Source organism: Camellia sinensis, chromosome 5, assembly GCF_055761805.1.
Source record: "Camellia sinensis isolate YWXY chromosome 5, ASM5576180v1, whole genome shotgun sequence".
NCBI classification, from domain to species: Eukaryota; Viridiplantae; Streptophyta; class Magnoliopsida; order Ericales; family Theaceae; genus Camellia; species Camellia sinensis.
The window spans coordinates 132082069-132099605 of record NC_138965.1 but is presented as its reverse complement, the minus strand read 5'-3'; the positions used below and the strand labels follow the sequence as shown (position 1 = coordinate 132099605).

Sequence of the window (17537 nt, the reverse complement as noted above, 5' to 3'; positions counted from 1 at the left end):
TTAAAAAAAATCAATCTGTAACCGTTTACTTATCATTACACATTCATCCAAAATGCGACGAACCAATTCAATTTAGCCTCCGTTTGGCAAGGGCTTTTTCAGGCTTTTTTGGCTATTTTAGCCACAAAAAACAAAATAGGCTATTTTAGCCATAACAAACAAAACATCACATCCAACCCATAATCATTACATTCTTCTCTAAAAAATAACCAAAAAAATTAAAAAGCCAAAAAATCAACCCATCCAAACATAGGCTTAAACGATTTGACGAATCCGTATACCTGCTCACTCCATCCCTCCATCATCTACCTACTACCTCGTTCCCACTTACCGATGGCGCAGCCAAAATGGCTGCTACCCCCATTCCCCATCTATAAATAAAGCATAAATTACAAAAAAACATTTGCATCTCTCTCTCTCTCTCTCTCTCATAACAGCAATGGCACTCTTCTTCAAAGCCATCTCAAGATCCACCTCCAAATCCCTCCTCTCCAGCCTCCGATGTCTGAGCAACGTCCCTGAAAACACCGTCTACGGCGGCCCAAAGCCCCAAAACCCTAACCAAAGAGTCACTCTCACTCACCTCAGGCAGAAACACCGCAAAGGCGAACCCATCACCATGGTCACCGCCTACGACTACCCTTCCGCGGTCCACCTCGACACCGCCGGAATCGATATCTGCCTCGTCGGCGACTCCGCCTCCATGGTTGTCCACGGCCACGACACCACCCTTCCGATCTCTCTCGACGAAATGCTCGTCCACTGTCGCGCCGTCTCTCGCGGCGCTAAAAGGCCGTTGCTTGTTGGGGACCTCCCTTTTGGTAGTTACGAGTCGAGCAGTCATCAGGTAATGGTTTGTTCGATTCGATTCGGTTGTTTGGTTGCTGAGAAAATGGAGGAACGGAAAAAGACGAGAAATTGGAATTTTGAATTTTGTCTTTTTATGTTTTCGTTTTAATTTGAATTTTACAATTGCCATAGCTAAGCTACTGTTTGATTTGATTTTGAAGGACTAAAAAACAAAGAACTTGAAAGCGAAATTGACACCCAATTGAAATGAAAGGACCATTGAAATGGTTGAGAGCAAGAAATGTAGTAGGATTTTTGCAAGCAATGTCTAAGTAAAAAACTAAGGTTGAGTTTGGATGACAAGAATCTTGAGGGGAATGAGATGATTCCAGCATTTGGAATCTATTGGAAATAAATACGAGAGTGATTCCTGGTTAACTATTTTAGTACCAATAATGAGATTCTCATTCCCCTCAAGATTTTGTTCACTTCTCTCTCCAAGATCCAAAGATCCAAACAAAACCTAAGTGTGTTTGTCATATCACCACTACCAATTTATCGTTATTAATTTGTACAAGTGCCAATCAAAATCATTGGTTTGCATTTGTTGTTTTCCTACATTTTCTTGAAAACTATATGAATATAGTTGAACTCTTTGGAGGAGAGGGCATTTTGAGATGTTGAGAATGGGCTTGAATGAGTTATGGCTGGTGATGTTGCAGTTTTACTTGTGAGCAGGCAGTTGATACCGCAGTTAGGGTTCTAAAGGAAGGGGGAATGGATGCGATCAAATTGGAAGGTGGGGCACCTTCAAGAATCAATGCAGCTAAAGCTATTGTGGAGGCTGGAATTGCAGTGATAGGACATGTGGGGCTTACTCCTCAAGCCATCAGTGTTCTCGGAGGTTTTAGGCCTCAAGGAAAGAATATTGCTAGTGCTGTCAAGGTCAAAATCTATCTCTACTTACTATGCATACATGACATAAATACTTCATAATTTCTGTGGATCAAAAAAACATAAGTACTTCATAATTTCATATATAATCAAATATGTTCATACGCAAATCTGCATAATTTATTTTAGTGTCATTATGCTAAATTGGCCTGGTTTCTGCAGGTTGTCGAGACTGCCCTGGCTTTGCAGGAAGCCGGGTGCTTTTCTGTTGTTCTGGAATGTGTGCCTGCACCTGTTGCTGCTGCTGCAACATCTGCTCTTCGAATCCCTACCATTGGTATTGGGGCAGGGCCTTTCTGTAGTGGCCAGGTTAATTGATTCTTTAGTTCTCTCTACTACTAACAATGAATTAGACTTAACTGGCTTGTGTTGTGTATAATCTTTTTGCTTTCATTTATACATATGATTTGCTGCTTGATCTTGTATTTTGCTTTTCAAGTACTAAAATGGTCATTTTAATGATATCATCTGTTCATATATTGAGTTTACTCATGCAATAAACTTTGAATTTGCTTTGTGAACTATCTCAAATTTCCATTGTATGAGGTCTTGTGAGAGTACAGGAGTGTTTCAGATGCAAAATGTATGTCTGCTTGTTTTAGAAACCATATTACAAAATACAAGAAGAAACTTTGTTCAAATGGTTCACTGTGGCATGTCATGAGAGCCACAACAGTCTAATAGACCTTTTATGTGCAAACAATTGTCTTAAAACTTGTGGCAGCTTAAATGAAAATTTACTTTCTCGCAGCAATATGTGTAGATTTTTGGAATTTTCAAAATTACAATAATTGGAGTCTACGTGCATTTATAATTTATGATTCCACCAAATAGAGCTTGGGAAATGGCCCCACCATAGGCATTCAATAAAATTGAGGGCATATAAGCTTAGGCATTTACTGGTTTATGGTTCACAAGCCAAACATTCTCAGTTTCTAGAAATGTTTTGAAAAGGACTTCCTAACCTCATCTTCACATATCTCCTTGTTCCTTTCTATCCTAAGAAATTGAGCATCTCTAAGGCTGAACCTGAAGAAAGTTATTGGAAGACCAGCGTGTAATTGGACTTAACTTATACTTTCAACGTCTGGACCATTTTCTGGTTTTATTAGCAGTTTTAATTGTTTAGAAAGCTCGAAAGTAGCATATGCCTTGTACTTTCTGATAGAAGTTTGGAGGGGCACTTGGCAGTTGGAGAAGTATGTGAACTCATTTTAGCTGTTGTAAGAACCTAGATGTAATTTCTTCTGTCTATTGCTCTCGGACACGCACTTGAGTTACCTTTGATATGATTCAGGAACACACATCACACGGTATATGTTGACACTAGAAAAGTTTGGCACTTCTTTGTTTGTTTATGTATGTTCTGGTGGAAAAGCTCATTTAAGACATGATTAAACAACCATATAAAAGAAATGTTATGTCGATAAAATTGTTTACAATAGAGGTAAGAATTACTGGAAAATGATAGGTGGACAATAAAAATGGAAAATTCTTTATAAGCTGTGTTTGAAGGGCAGTTGTGATCTGTTAATAATTTTTCCAGATATTGATCCATTGATAGAATTCATTTATTTTTTATTTTGTTTCGAGGACAGAACCTCTATGTATTTCACTACTTTCTGCTTATTCTCATCTGTAATAGTATTCATCCGATTATTAAATTGCAATTAAAAGACTACGCTTTATCTCTTATTTTATTAATAATAAACTTACGCCCATGTGTCATGCATGCTTTTTTTCTTCTTATTTCACATGAATTGAATTTGTGTTATTGGCAGCTCGGGACACTACTAAAAATCTCTTTCTCGTGCAGGTGTTAGTTTACCATGATCTACTAGGAATGATGCAACACCCACATCATGCCAAGGTCAATTCCATTGTTGCCACTCTTGCTTAACAATCTCATGTTCTTCATATGCTATATGTCCCACTAAAACAAAAACTGCTTTATCTTTTGCAGGTAACCCCCAAATTCTGCAAGCAGTATGGGCAAGTTGGAGATGTCATTAACAAGGCTCTTTCAGAGTACAAGGAAGAAGTAACAAATGGTTCATTCCCAGGCCCTGCCCACAGCCCGTATAAAATTAATGCCGCCGATGTTGTTGGTTTTTTAAATGAGCTACAAAAGTTGGGTTTGGACAAGGCCGCATCAGCAGCTGCTACAGCAGCTGACAAGATTGAGAATGCTGAATCACCTGATGTAGGGAGCCCGACAAGCAATTGATTTATAGGACCAGATCACCAAGTGTAGCAGTTGACATCCTCCAAATTTTCATTTCGTGATCAGGAAAAAAGAGCCAAATAACAGTATTGTAGTGCCAGTTTTGTTGCCAAAGCTAACACCATATTGAGGTCTTCCATCTCTGTTCAGCAACAAAGGTCTTAAGTTCCAAAGGGTGTCTTGCGACCTTTGGAAGAACAAAAATGTTACTGCTGATGTTGATGTTTTCTATTATTATTATTATTATTATTTTCACATTTACTTCTTCTTTTTTTTTCTTCGCTTTTTTTTAAAAAAAAATTAAATTCTATTCGACATGGCCTAGGGAAATCATTCTGAACCGAGAAACACCAGCTATACTTCAAATAATTTGGGAAATGGCTTCCATTTGATGATGATTACTTTCCTTCTATTACTTAATTTTTTTTAATCAATAATTTCAGAAGATGAAATTAGGATCCGATGATATTCTTATTAAAGCTTGGAAGTGCTTGGGTAAAAAGGGATTGCTTAGTTGACTAGGTTGTTTAGCAAAATTTTATTGATTAGGAACATGTCAGATGAGTGGAAGAAGAGTATTTTAGTGTCAATATATAAGAATAAAAGAGAAGTCCAGAATTGCAACAACTATAGAGGAATCAAACTAATGTGTCATATAATGAAAGTGTGGGAGAGGGTGATGGAATGCCGATTGCGAGATATAATAGAGGTGCCAGAAAATCAATTTGGGTTTATGCCTGGCAGGTCAACAATGGAAGTGATTTATCTTTTGAGGAGAGTAATAGAAGAGTGTAGAGAAAAGAAAATAGGCATTTATATGGTGTTTATCGACCTTGAGAAAGCATGTGATAGAGTGTCCCGAAATATAATATGGTGGATGTTAGAGAAGAAATAGGTGACAAAAGGTTACATTGATATGATTAGGGGCATGTATGAAGGGGTGGTGACCACTATTAAATCGCCTGTTGGAGAGACAAATGAATTTCCTATCACTGTTGGGTTACACCAAGGATTTACCTTAAGCCCTTATCTTTTTGCTTTAGTTATGGATGAGTTGATTAGAAATATTCAGGATGATGTGTCATGATGTATGTTTTTTGTAGATGATATCGTGATAGTGGATGAGACTAGAGAAAAAGTTAACACAAAGTTGGAGATTTGGAGAAAAACTCTTGAATCGAAAGGATTCTGGATAAGCAGAATTAAAACAGAGTACATGGAGTATAAATTTAGTAACAGTAACAATGAAAGTAGAGGATAAGTGAAGATTGAGAACTAAAAACTGCCTAAGAGTGAACATTTTCGTTATTTATGGTCGATTATCACAACAGCGAGGGAGATTGATGCGGATGTGGCCCATAGGATTAAAGCAAGATGGTGTAAGTGGAGAAGTGCATCTGGGGTACCGTGCGATAAACAAATACCCACTACTAAAAGGTAAGTTCTATAGAATGGCTATTAGACCAACAATGTTGTATGAGACGGAGTGTTAGGCAACCAAGAAACAACATGTAGACAAGATGAGTGTGGTTGAGATGAGGATGCTAAGGTGGACGTGTGGCAAGACTAGACAAGACAGAATTAGAAATGAGTGTATTCAAGAATGGGTAGGAGTAGCACCGATAGAAGACAAGTTGAGAGAAAATCGATTGAGATGGTTTGGTCATATTCAACGAAGACCAACAGAGACAGTAGTGAAGAGATGCGATGCTGTAGTGGTAAAAGAGAGTGTTAAGGGACGAGGTAGGCCTAGATTAACGTTGGCTAATGTTATAAATAGAGATATGGATCTACTTAATTTGACTAACGAAATGGCCTTTGATAGGGTCGCGTGAAGAAGAATGATTCATGTAGCCAACCCCAATTGATGGGACTCAAAGCTTGGTTTGGTTTGGTTTGGTAATAATCCCAGAACAGTTGATCAGCTAAATTCATTTAAGTTTTTTTATGGAAGAATCATCCAAATATAAAATAATTGCTGAAACTAAGAAGTCAATGATTGAACACTCTCTTTTCTTTTCTTTTTTTCTTTTTTTTTATGTGCCAAAAAAATATATAATTGCTAGAACTTTATTTAGTGATAATGACAAGAGGACATTGTAAGTTATTATATACTAGTGTGTTTACATTCAAGATCATTATGATATTCTCAATATTATCATAAAATACATCTATGCATAATTACAATACAACAAACTATAAACAGAAGGGAAAGAAATATCAAAAAAATTATGCTCGATGTGTTTTTATTGAATAATGCTTCACATTTTTATTATATTTTTATGGGTGAAACACTAATAGATCTCAATTTGTGAACTTGTGCATTAGTTAGTCCTATATATATATTTTTTTTTTGTTAAACCAAAAGGTCCTAAAACAATCAGATTGACACATTTGTCCTATTCTATGCACGTTTTTATGTATTTAATGGAGCGAATGTGGAATTTTATTGTGGGTGAATTTACATTTGTGGACATAAAGCACACTATAGGCCATTTTTTGGTTCCTTCTTTTTGATTGAATGTTTGATCTGCATATGGAAATATTATCAAGAAACATTCTCACATTAAAACATTTCCATGTTAGGGGATTGGAACACTAGATGTGATTAAGGGTTTTTTGAAGAGTTATTCCCACGAAGTCCACATTTGTGTTTTCGATTGAAACCCTAATTGGAGGAACCTCTTCACCAACGGACCACCTTCAACAATAACCGATCAATCTCCGCTGGTGAGGGTTTGACATCGTCGTCTCCAGAGACATACATACAGACACAGTGGACAGTGTTCGTCGTTATACACGCCGATTAAGCCATTGTCGTAATTTCAAACGTCGACAATGAAAGGCGAAGGTGTGTAATGTTTGACACTTTAATTGTTGATGTGTGCTACAATTTGTTACCCTTTATTTGTATTCGATTTTGGTTTTGTGGTTTGAGTCGTTGTTGCTGTTGGAAAAAATGAGTTTTTGGTAACTAATTAAAGTAGGTCCCAACCATTGGTTGATGTGAGATTAAATGGGTTTAGATTCTTTGTAACAAGGTCTTTACACTATAAAAAGAATAACCAAAAACCATTAAGAATTGAATAAGAAATTGTCTCATAAAGATGGTCTCATGAATGAGATATTAAGAATTGTGTATAACTACCAATCTTACATTGATTGTCGAGGAAATCTTTGATGAATATTTAAACGTCAAGATTTTGATAAGGGGATGAGCTTTTTGGGGCATCCAAATTTTTTGAAGGAAGAGAGTTATAGATGCTTCAAGGATGGGCTTGGGCCAAGACTATAGTCTAAGTTGGTTATGGAACAATTGCCATACGCCCGCCCGGATGGGTCCGGGTCTGTGGATCTTAGATCTTGCGCTTAGGCTTGAGGCATGGGTTAGGTTTGGGCTGGGCCGGATTGTGGTCCACCAACCTAAACTTTTTGGGCCAAGTTTGTTGCAAATATACACACGGGTGTATACAGAATATAATTGTCCCATCAGTTTTGGTTCATTACTCCAGGAGTAATGAGCATTAGTTGCCAGCCCTCATGAGTATTAGTTGCTAGCCGTCCTGACTGGAGGCTCCTTCTTTCTCCCCTGTAGAGTATAAAAGGAGACCCATCTCCCTTGGTTTTGGAATAGAATTTTTGTTTTCTAGATATACAGTCAGTTTGCTTCCTCTTATGATATATTCTTCCTGTGTGAGAGAGTGCTGCCATTGCCTGTTCGCTAAAGCTAACAGAAGGTGCTTCTACATTAGTCGGTCTAAACCATCTTATCTTAGGAGACAGAAGTTGATGTTCCTCCAGCACCCACGGTGAGGCGGCTAATCTGTTTTAAGGACACTATGGTATTACACAGAATTTGGTTTGATCCCTTGTTTTCAATATTTCAATTCCATATGTATTTCTGTTAATCATATTTCATGTCATGTAATTTAACTGATTCAATATGAATCTATTTGTTTTAGTTAATTCACAAATTTGTACAACAGTTGCATGTCCTAATTAGTTGATGTAATGTGTAATGTGAGATTTGAGATAAATTTAACATTATGATTTTGATATATGATGATTCACGTACATCGAATGTGTATGATTAGAGGTGATGTTCGTATGATTTTAATGTTTTGGTGTTGTGTATTGAATGTTAATAGTCAAAGTTATCTATTAGTTTATGATGGAAAGGGTATGTTAATATTGTTGTGTATATTTATAGTCGGAATAATGCCCTGTTTGGATGTAGGATATGCATTCTGTTGTTGTGATAATTTATTCGTGTGGGTGTTGTTAACTTCATCCAGCCAATGTAGGCAATGGGGGTTTTGCGCCCCGACATTGGCTGTGCATGTTGGTTTTAGAGTAAGATTGGCGAATACGTGTGTAACAACCCTCATACTGTTTACCGATTACTGACTGATTGATTACCGATTACCGTTAAACTGAATTGATTATGACTGATAATTGGACTGATTAAAGTACTGAACTGACTGATTGAAATTGGAAACCGAATTGATTGAGTATATGTTAGTTAAATTGCATTTTATCTGTTTGACCGTATGATTATCTGTTCATGCTTATATGTTTAAACTGCTAATTGAAGGCCATATCGGCGGCCGAATTAGAAATTGATTGATGTTTTATGATCCACATAATTAATGTAATTTTATGGTATAATTATCTGAAATTTGATTAGGTATGATTAAATTAGATTAAATAATGAGTTAATTGCAGAGTTGACTTATTTACCGTTTCGCCACTTAGTGGCCACCACTTCACACCTCTTGAGCCTTATTACACTCCACGTGCTTGATCAAAACAAACTTTTCTTCTCCCATTCTTGCACTCAACCGACCCAAGAGGAGAGTTAGAGAGAGAGAGAGAGAGAATTGTTCTAGAGAATTGGCTTGAAAGGCTTGAAGAGATCATAGGAGATTTGCCTAATTGGACTCCTAAACCTTGAATACAAGCTCTAGGTAAGGATTTTATCTTCTCATTCTTGTGTTTGAACTGGTTCTTGTATGGTTCATGTCTAGTTGTAGAGCTAAGTCATGAATTGGTCCATTAATGGTGAATTGAAGCTCAATCTTTGCATGCATGTTTGTATTGTAGATGTTTGAGTTGTTTTCATGGCAAAAGGTTACATGCATGTTCATAATCATGTTTAAGTCCATGATTTCACCATGTTTTGAAAAAGAATTGGCTCCTGAGAGCATCAATTGAAGCTTAAGTGTTGCATGCATGTCCATCTTTTGGTCATACTCCATGAGTTCATCTTATCTTTGAAGGTTTGAGCTCTTTTGAAACAGCATTAAAGCTTTGAAAACGATTTAAGATCATGCATGTCATGTTTGAAGATTGTTCTTGAAAATGATTTGAAATTGGGTTTGAATTAAACACCCTTGGGCTTTGATTTCTTAAAAATTGAGCTTTGAAACATGATATCCTATGTGTTTTTAAGTGTTTTCCAGAAAATGGGCCCAAGAGGATTGGTTTTGATGCTTTTGAGCTTGGTTTTAGACCTGGAGATCGAATCTGGGATTTCCAGATTTCAGTTGTCCGCTCGAGCGGGGGAAGTGCCGCTCGAGCGGGAAAATCGAGCTTCCAGCATCTTGCACTGTTTTACAGTCCGCTCGAGCGGAGGATTGGGCGCTCGAGCGAAGTCATGTCTCAAGCTCGAGCGGGCGTCGAGCGGAGATTTCACCCGTCCAGTACTTTCACAGTACGCTCGAGCGGGAAAGTTTACGCTCGAGCGTGTACCTTTGTTGCATGTCCGCTCGAGCGGGTAAGCCTGAGCTCGAGCGGGACTCTGTTTTTCTGAAAATGCTTTTAAATGTACATCTTTGCATCCTCATCCCATTCTAGGCATTCTTAGGCCTAGTTTAAGACATCTTGTTGAGGATATAGACGTAGAACACACCGAGGCATTAGGGATTAAGTTATTATATTTCCCAACTGTGTAGCTTAGTGTGTTCAACTTGTGAACTGTGTAGGGTTGGCGACTGGGGAGACACGCTCTAGCATACTGTAGCCCAAACTCTGTGAGTAACAATTGTGTAAAGATATGTTCAACTGATTATCTTTTGAATACTGAACTGAACTGTTTACTGAACTGGTATTACTGAATGAATGTATGTCCTTTATTTCTGAACTATACTGTGGCATCCTTAGTACCTACGGTTTACTGTACTGTTACTGTTACAGAGATCTCTGTCGGTTCCCTCGTGGAGCCACTACTGTTTACTGACTGATGGCCATCATTACTGTTCGGTCTTTTAAGACCTACTGTTACTGTTATGCTAATGGATGTACCACATATGACTGTTTACTGTACTGAACAACTGGAATACTGATTGAATTGAACTGTTTTCATTACTGTAAGGACATTCATTCTAAACCCCTTTACGCATTATGTTATTCACTGGGCTTTAGCTCACTGCTTATATATATATGTAGGTGTACAGGCACCAGATCGGAGCTAGGAGCGTCAGGGTAACTCCAGTTTTGTCAAGCCAGCCTTCGTGCCTCACTGCGAGGTTCCGAGCCTATCTGCTAAGGCTTAGGGGCGTTTTAAGAATTCCCCCTTCCGTACTGTTTCACTGTTTTGTATAGACTGACTGTTCACTGTACCGCTATCTAGGGTTGAGTCCCTAGTTTGAATGAATGTAAATATTGTGCATACTGTTCTGTACTGTTTATGTATGAATGCATGAAAAATCTTTTTGGCATACAGACTGTCACAGCTCATTGGACATTGTTTAATTACTGTATTGGCTTCCGCCAGGCCCTGTACTCTGTTTTACTGTATTACTGTTCTGCAGGCCTTCGGTAATCTCAGATTACTGGCCGGTTACGGTGCTAAACCCATAGGGCCGGGTTTGGGTCGTGACAGAGTGGTATCAGAGCGATACTTAACCACGAGTTATACCGCACACACGTGTCCAAATGAGCTATAGGGTGTCCTAGAAAAGTGATTAGGGCATTTCATGAACTTGAAAAGTGTGTGGTTATATTATGACTGAATATCTGCTAATGTGTTAAACTGGTAAACAAATGACCGCTTATGTTTAAAACTGTTATAACTGCTTATAGTGAAATGGATAATGCAAATGAACCTGAGTCCTCATCTACTGAGGCAAGAATGGAAAGAATGATAGAACTGATAACTGCTAGACTTGAACAACAGAACCAACAGCCTCCTCCTCCTCCTCCGGTACAGCCGGAACTTAATGCGAATGTGAATGATGGGGACATAATTGCTTTGACCCAGAAGTTCAGCAAAATGAAACCGCCATCCTTTCAGGGAGGCCTTGAACCGTTAAAAGCTGAAGCTTGGGTTCTGGAAACAGAAAAATTATTTGAAGTGTTTCCGTGCTCGGAAGCGAACAAGGTATTGTTAGCTACCTTCACCCTTCAAGAAGAAGCTAGAAGGTGGTGGATGTTGATTCGTGATACAAATGCTGTTATGACTTGGGCTCAGTTCAAGGAGTCCTTTTTTGAAAAGTACTTCCCACAGTGTGTCAGGGATAGGAAAGTGACTGAATTTGAGCAACTGAAACAGGGCACCACGTCGGTTGCCGAATATGAAACAAAATTTACTGAACTTGCCCGTTATGCACCGCATATGGTGGATACTGAGTATAAGAAGGCCAGGAAATTTGAAGGTGGCCTTAATGTTGCAATTCTGGATCGAATAAATGTTTTGAAACTACCGACTTTTGTGGGTGTTCTCGACCGGGCATTGATGGCCGAGTCGAACATTGCAGCAGTGAAACAATCTGAAACGCCAACAACTGAATGGCATGGTAAAAGGCAGGGTTTCAAATTCAAGAAAGGCAAGCACAACCCAGCCAACAAGAAACAGAATACGGGGTCGACAACTAGCCCCAGCCAAGGGAGTGGTTTCATACCACCCTGTTCTGAGTGTGGCAAGAAGCACAAAGGGGTTTGCTACAGAATATCTGGAGCCTGCTACAGGTGTGGCAAGGTGGGCCACATGGTTAAAGACTGCCCCTCTGCTCCACAAGCCAGTAGTAAAACTGCACCAAGCGCAGCAGCATCAACTGTAGCACCAAAGCCTAACCCCAGAGCTACCGGGAAAGAGCCTGTGAGGCAAGGCCGAGTGTTCGCACTAGTACCGGGAGATGTGCAGAATACCGAGACCGTTGTGTCAGGTATTCTCTCTATTTGTACACAAAATGCATATGTATTGATTGATTCGGGGTCTACACATTCTTATGTATCGCATGCTTTCTCACGGAAATTGAATAGACCCTTAGAACCTATGAACTATCTGCTAGCCGTATCATCACCCGTAGGGGGATCCATGACATGTGCTTATATGTACCCCGCATGTGAAATTATTGTTGGGGATGTGCATCTGTTTATTGATTTACTGTCATTGAACATTAATCATTTTGATGTAATATTGGGGATGGATTGGTTACAAAAATATCATGCCACTATAGACTGTGTAACGAAACAAGTAGTTTTCCGTCCACCTGGTCTACCTGAATTTGTGTTTAATGGGGTTGGAGTAGTACCTCCCCCGTATCTGATTTCATCTGTGAAAGCTGTTAAACTGATTAGAAAGGGGTGTAAAGGGTATTTGTGTTCTGTATTGACTGTGTCTACTGATGATAGTGTTAAGACTGATGTGAACTATATTCCTATAGTCAGAGAATTCCCAGATGTTTTTCCAGATAATCTTCCAGGGGATTTGACTGACAGGGAGATTGAATTTACTGTTGATGTGATTCCCGGAACACAGCCGGTTTCTAAAGCTCCTTACAGAATGGCCCCAACTGAACTGAAAGAATTGAAAGTGCAACTGCAGGAACTGCTGGATAAGAAGTTTATCAGGCCCAGTACTTCACCCTGGGGTGTACCGGTTTTGTTTGTAAAGAAGAAAGATGGCTCACTGAGACTGTGCATTGACTACCGTGAACTGAATAAGGTAACTGTAAAGAATAAATACCCATTACCGCGCATTGATGACCTTTTTGACCAGTTACAGGGTGCACAAGTGTTTTCTAAGATTGATCTTAGATCGGGATATCATCAACTGAAGGTTAAACCGGAAGACATTGATAAAACTGCTTTTAGAACGAGGTATGGACATTACGAATTTTTAGTTATGCCATTCGGAGTCACGAATGCACCAGCTGCATTTATGGACCTCATGAACAGAATTTTCAAACCATACCTTGATGACTTTATTGTTGTATTTATTGATGACATATTGATTTACTCCAAAAGTATAAAAGAACACGAACAACATCTGAGACTTGCCCTACAAACCTTAAGAGAACAGAAACTATATGCTAAACTGTCTAAATATGAATTTTGGCTTGATCATGTTATGTTTTTGGGGCATGTTGTTAGCAAAGATGGAATTTCTGTTGATCCGCAGAAAATTGAAGCTATAGTGAACTGGCCTAGACCAACAAATGTGACTGAAGTTCGAAGCTTTTTGGGATTGGCTGGATATTACAGAAGATTTGTCAAAGATTTCTCCAAGATTGCCCTACCATTGACTCAGTTAACTCAGAAGGGGGCATCATTTGACTGGACTGACCAAAGGGAATCAGCATTCCAAGAGTTGAAAACTCGACTTGTGACTGCACCAGTTTTGACCTTACCTTCAGGTACGGATGGTTATACTGTATTTAGTGATGCTTCTCATAAGGGTTTGGGATGTGTTTTAATGCAGAATGGGAAAGTTATTGCTTATGCTTCCCGACAGTTGAGACCACATGAAAAGAACTACCCGACCCATGACCTGGAACTTGCTGCAGTGGTGTTTGCACTGAAAATCTGGCGTCACTACCTGTACGGGGTGACATGTGAAGTATACACCGACCACAAGAGTTTGAAATATTTCTTCACACAGAAAGAACTGAACATGAGACAGCGGAGATGGCTAGAACTGATCAAGGATTATGACCTACAGATATTGTACCATCCGGGAAAGGCCAATACCGTTGCCGATGCATTGAGCCGGAAATCGATTGGGAACTTAGCATGTTTGCTCACAGGACAGAAAGAGTTGCTTTGTGACCTTGAAAAATCTGAAATTGAAATTGTTTTGAGAGAACAAGGTGGAACCTTAGCTGCTATTTCTGCTCAACCGGCACTGATTGAAGAGATTAAAGAAAAACAGCAACTGGATGACTTCTTGAAGAAGATCATCGAAGAAAGAGAATCTAAACCGAGACCGGGATTCAAATTTGAGAATAATGTACTGAAATTTCAAGAAAGACTGTGTGTACCAAATGATACTGAACTGAAAAGAAGAGTTCTGCAAGAAGGCCACAATTCGAAATTGTCTATCCATCCGGGGAACACGAAAATGTACCAAGATCTGAAACAGAATTTCTGGTGGCCGGGAATGAAGAAAGAAATTGCCGACTTTGTGTCCAAATGTCTTCATTGCCAACAGGTCAAAGCTGAACACCAACGACCTGCCGGACTATTGCAACCCCTACCCATACCAGAGTGGAAATGGGAGCATATCACGATGGATTTTATCGTCGGATTGCCTCGCTCCAGAAAAGGTATGGATTCAATTTGGGTTATTGTTGATAGACTAACCAAATCTGCTCACTTCTTACCTGTCAAGACGATTTATAATGCGGACAAATTGGCTGTTATCTATATTGATGAGATTGTAAGACTGCATGGAGTGCCTGTGTCTATTGTTTCTGACAGGGATTCGAAGTTTACATCGAGGTTTTGGCAAAGCCTACAGACTGCACTGGGTACCGAACTGAGGCTGAGTAGTGCCTATCATCCTCAGACAGATGGACAATCAGAAAGGACTATCCAAACTCTGGAGGATTTACTGAGAATGTGTGTCCTTGATTTTCAGGGAGATTGGGAAAGTCATCTGCCATTAGTTGAATTCGCCTACAACAACAGTTACCATTCGAGTATTGGTATGGCGCCTTTCGAGGCATTGTATGGTAGGAAATGTAGATCTCCAATTTGCTGGGCAGAAGTTGGAGATGGGCCTTTGCTTGGGCCCGAGATTATTTACGAAACAACTGAGAAAGTGAAACTGATACAGCAAAGACTGAAAACTGCACAGAGTAGACAGAAAAGTTATGCAGACGTCAGAAGACGGGACAGAGAATATGAAGTGGGTGATCACGTTTTTGTGAAAGTGACACCGATGAAAGGCCAGACTCGTTTTGGAGTCAAAGGCAAGTTAGCGCCGAGATATGTCGGACCGTATGAGATTATTGAGAAAATCAATCCGGTGGCGTATCAAGTTGCGCTTCCTCCTGAAATGGAACACATGCATAATGTTTTCCACATTTCTATGTTAAGAGATTATCTCCGGGATCCCTTTCATGTAATAGAGCCTACCCACGTAGTGTTGAGTGATGACTACACTTACGAGGAACGGCCTATACAGATTGTAAACAGACGAATCAAGAAACTGAGGAACAAAGAGATCTCGCTGGTAAAAGTTGACTGGCAAAACCATGGTGGCATGTATGCCACTTGGGAAAGGGAAGATGACATGGCCAAAAGATATCCTGAACTGTTTCCACTGAATCCTGTTTTCTTCCAGAATGAAGGTAACTCGAGTTTAGAGGACTAAACTCTTTATAAGGAGGGGAGACTGTAACAACCCTCATACTGTTTACCGATTACTGACTGATTGATTACCGATTACCGTTAAACTGAATTGATTATGACTGATAATTGGACTGATTAAAGTACTGAACTGACTGATTGAAATTGGAAACCGAATTGATTGAGTATATGTTAGTTAAATTGCATTTTATCTGTTTGACCGTATGATTATCTGTTCATGCTTATATGTTTAAACTGCAAATTGAAGGCCATATCGGCGGCCGAATTAGAAATTGATTGATGTTTTATGATCCACATAATTAATGTAATTTTATGGTATAATTATCTGAAATTTGATTAGGTATGATTAAATTAGATTAAATAATGAGTTAATTGCAGAGTTGACTTATTTACCGTTTCGCCACTTAGTGGCCACCACTTCACACCTCTTGAGCCTTATTACACTCCACGTGCTTGATCAAAACAAACTTTTCTTCTCCCATTCTTGCACTCAACCGACCCAAGAGGAGAGTTAGAGAGAGAGAGAGAGAATTGTTCTAGAGAATTGGCTTGAAAGGCTTGAAGAGATCATAGGAGATTTGCCTAATTGGACTCCTAAACCTTGAATACAAGCTCTAGGTAAGGATTTTATCTTCTCATTCTTGTGTTTGAACTGGTTCTTGTATGGTTCATGTCTAGTTGTAGAGCTAAGTCATGAATTGGTCCATTAATGGTGAATTGAAGCTCAATCTTTGCATGCATGTTTGTATTGTAGATGTTTGAGTTGTTTTCATGGCAAAAGGTTACATGCATGTTCATAATCATGTTTAAGTCCATGATTTCACCATGTTTTGAAAAAGAATTGGCTCCTGAGAGCATCAATTGAAGCTTAAGTGTTGCATGCATGTCCATCTTTTGGTCATACTCCATGAGTTCATCTTATCTTTGAAGGTTTGAGCTCTTTTGAAACAGCATTAAAGCTTTGAAAACGATTTAAGATCATGCATGTCATGTTTGAAGATTGTTCTTGAAAATGATTTGAAATTGGGTTTGAATTAAACACCCTTGGGCTTTGATTTCTTAAAAATTGAGCTTTGAAACATGATATCCTATGTGTTTTTAAGTGTTTTCCAGAAAATGGGCCCAAGAGGATTGGTTTTGATGCTTTTGAGCTTGGTTTTAGACCTGGAGATCGAATCTGGGATTTCCAGATTTCAGTTGTCCGCTCGAGCGGGGGAAGTGCCGCTCGAGCGGGAAAATCGAGCTTCCAGCATCTTGCACTGTTTTACAGTCCGCTCGAGCGGAGGATTGGGCGCTCGAGCGAAGTCATGTCTCAAGCTCGAGCGGGCGTCGAGCGGAGATTTCACCCGTCCAGTACTTTCACAGTACGCTCGAGCGGGAAAGTTTACGCTCGAGCGTGTACCTTTGTTGCATGTCCGCTCGAGCGGGTAAGCCTGAGCTCGAGCGGGACTCTGTTTTTCTGAAAATGCTTTTAAATGTACATCTTTGCATCCTCATCCCATTCTAGGCATTCTTAGGCCTAGTTTAAGACATCTTGTTGAGGATATAGACGTAGAACACACCGAGGCATTAGGGATTAAGTTATTATATTTCCCAACTGTGTAGCTTAGTGTGTTCAACTTGTGAACTGTGTAGGGTTGGCGACTGGGGAGACACGCTCTAGCATACTGTAGCCCAAACTCTGTGAGTAACAATTGTGTAAAGATATGTTCAACTGATTATCTTTTGAATACTGAACTGAATTGTTTACTGAACTGGTATTACTGAATGAATGTATGTCCTTTATTTCTGAACTATACTGTGGCATCCTTAGTACCTACGGTTTACTTTACTGTTACTGTTACAGAGATCTCTGTCGGTTCCCTCGTGGAGCCACTACTGTTTACTGACTGATGGCCATCATTACTGTTCGGTCTTTTAAGACCTACTGTTACTGTTATGCTAATGGATGTACCACATATGACTGTTTACTGTA

At 39.3% G+C, this 17537-nt stretch overlaps 1 protein-coding gene across 1 annotated transcript; it reads left to right on the top strand.

Annotated features, from left to right (window-relative positions):
• The first annotated feature begins 255 nt into the window (after positions 1 to 255).
• LOC114261863 (3-methyl-2-oxobutanoate hydroxymethyltransferase 1, mitochondrial) lies at positions 256 to 4222 on the top strand. The gene is made up of 5 exons (XM_028202176.2): positions 256 to 847; positions 1528 to 1734; positions 1906 to 2052; positions 3560 to 3613; positions 3707 to 4222. The coding sequence occupies exons 1-5, from the start codon at positions 440 to 442 to the stop codon at positions 3968 to 3970; spliced, it is 1080 nt and encodes a 359-aa protein (XP_028057977.2). The 5' UTR covers positions 256 to 439; the 3' UTR covers positions 3971 to 4222.
• Positions 4223 to 17537: the final 13315 nt, after the last annotated feature.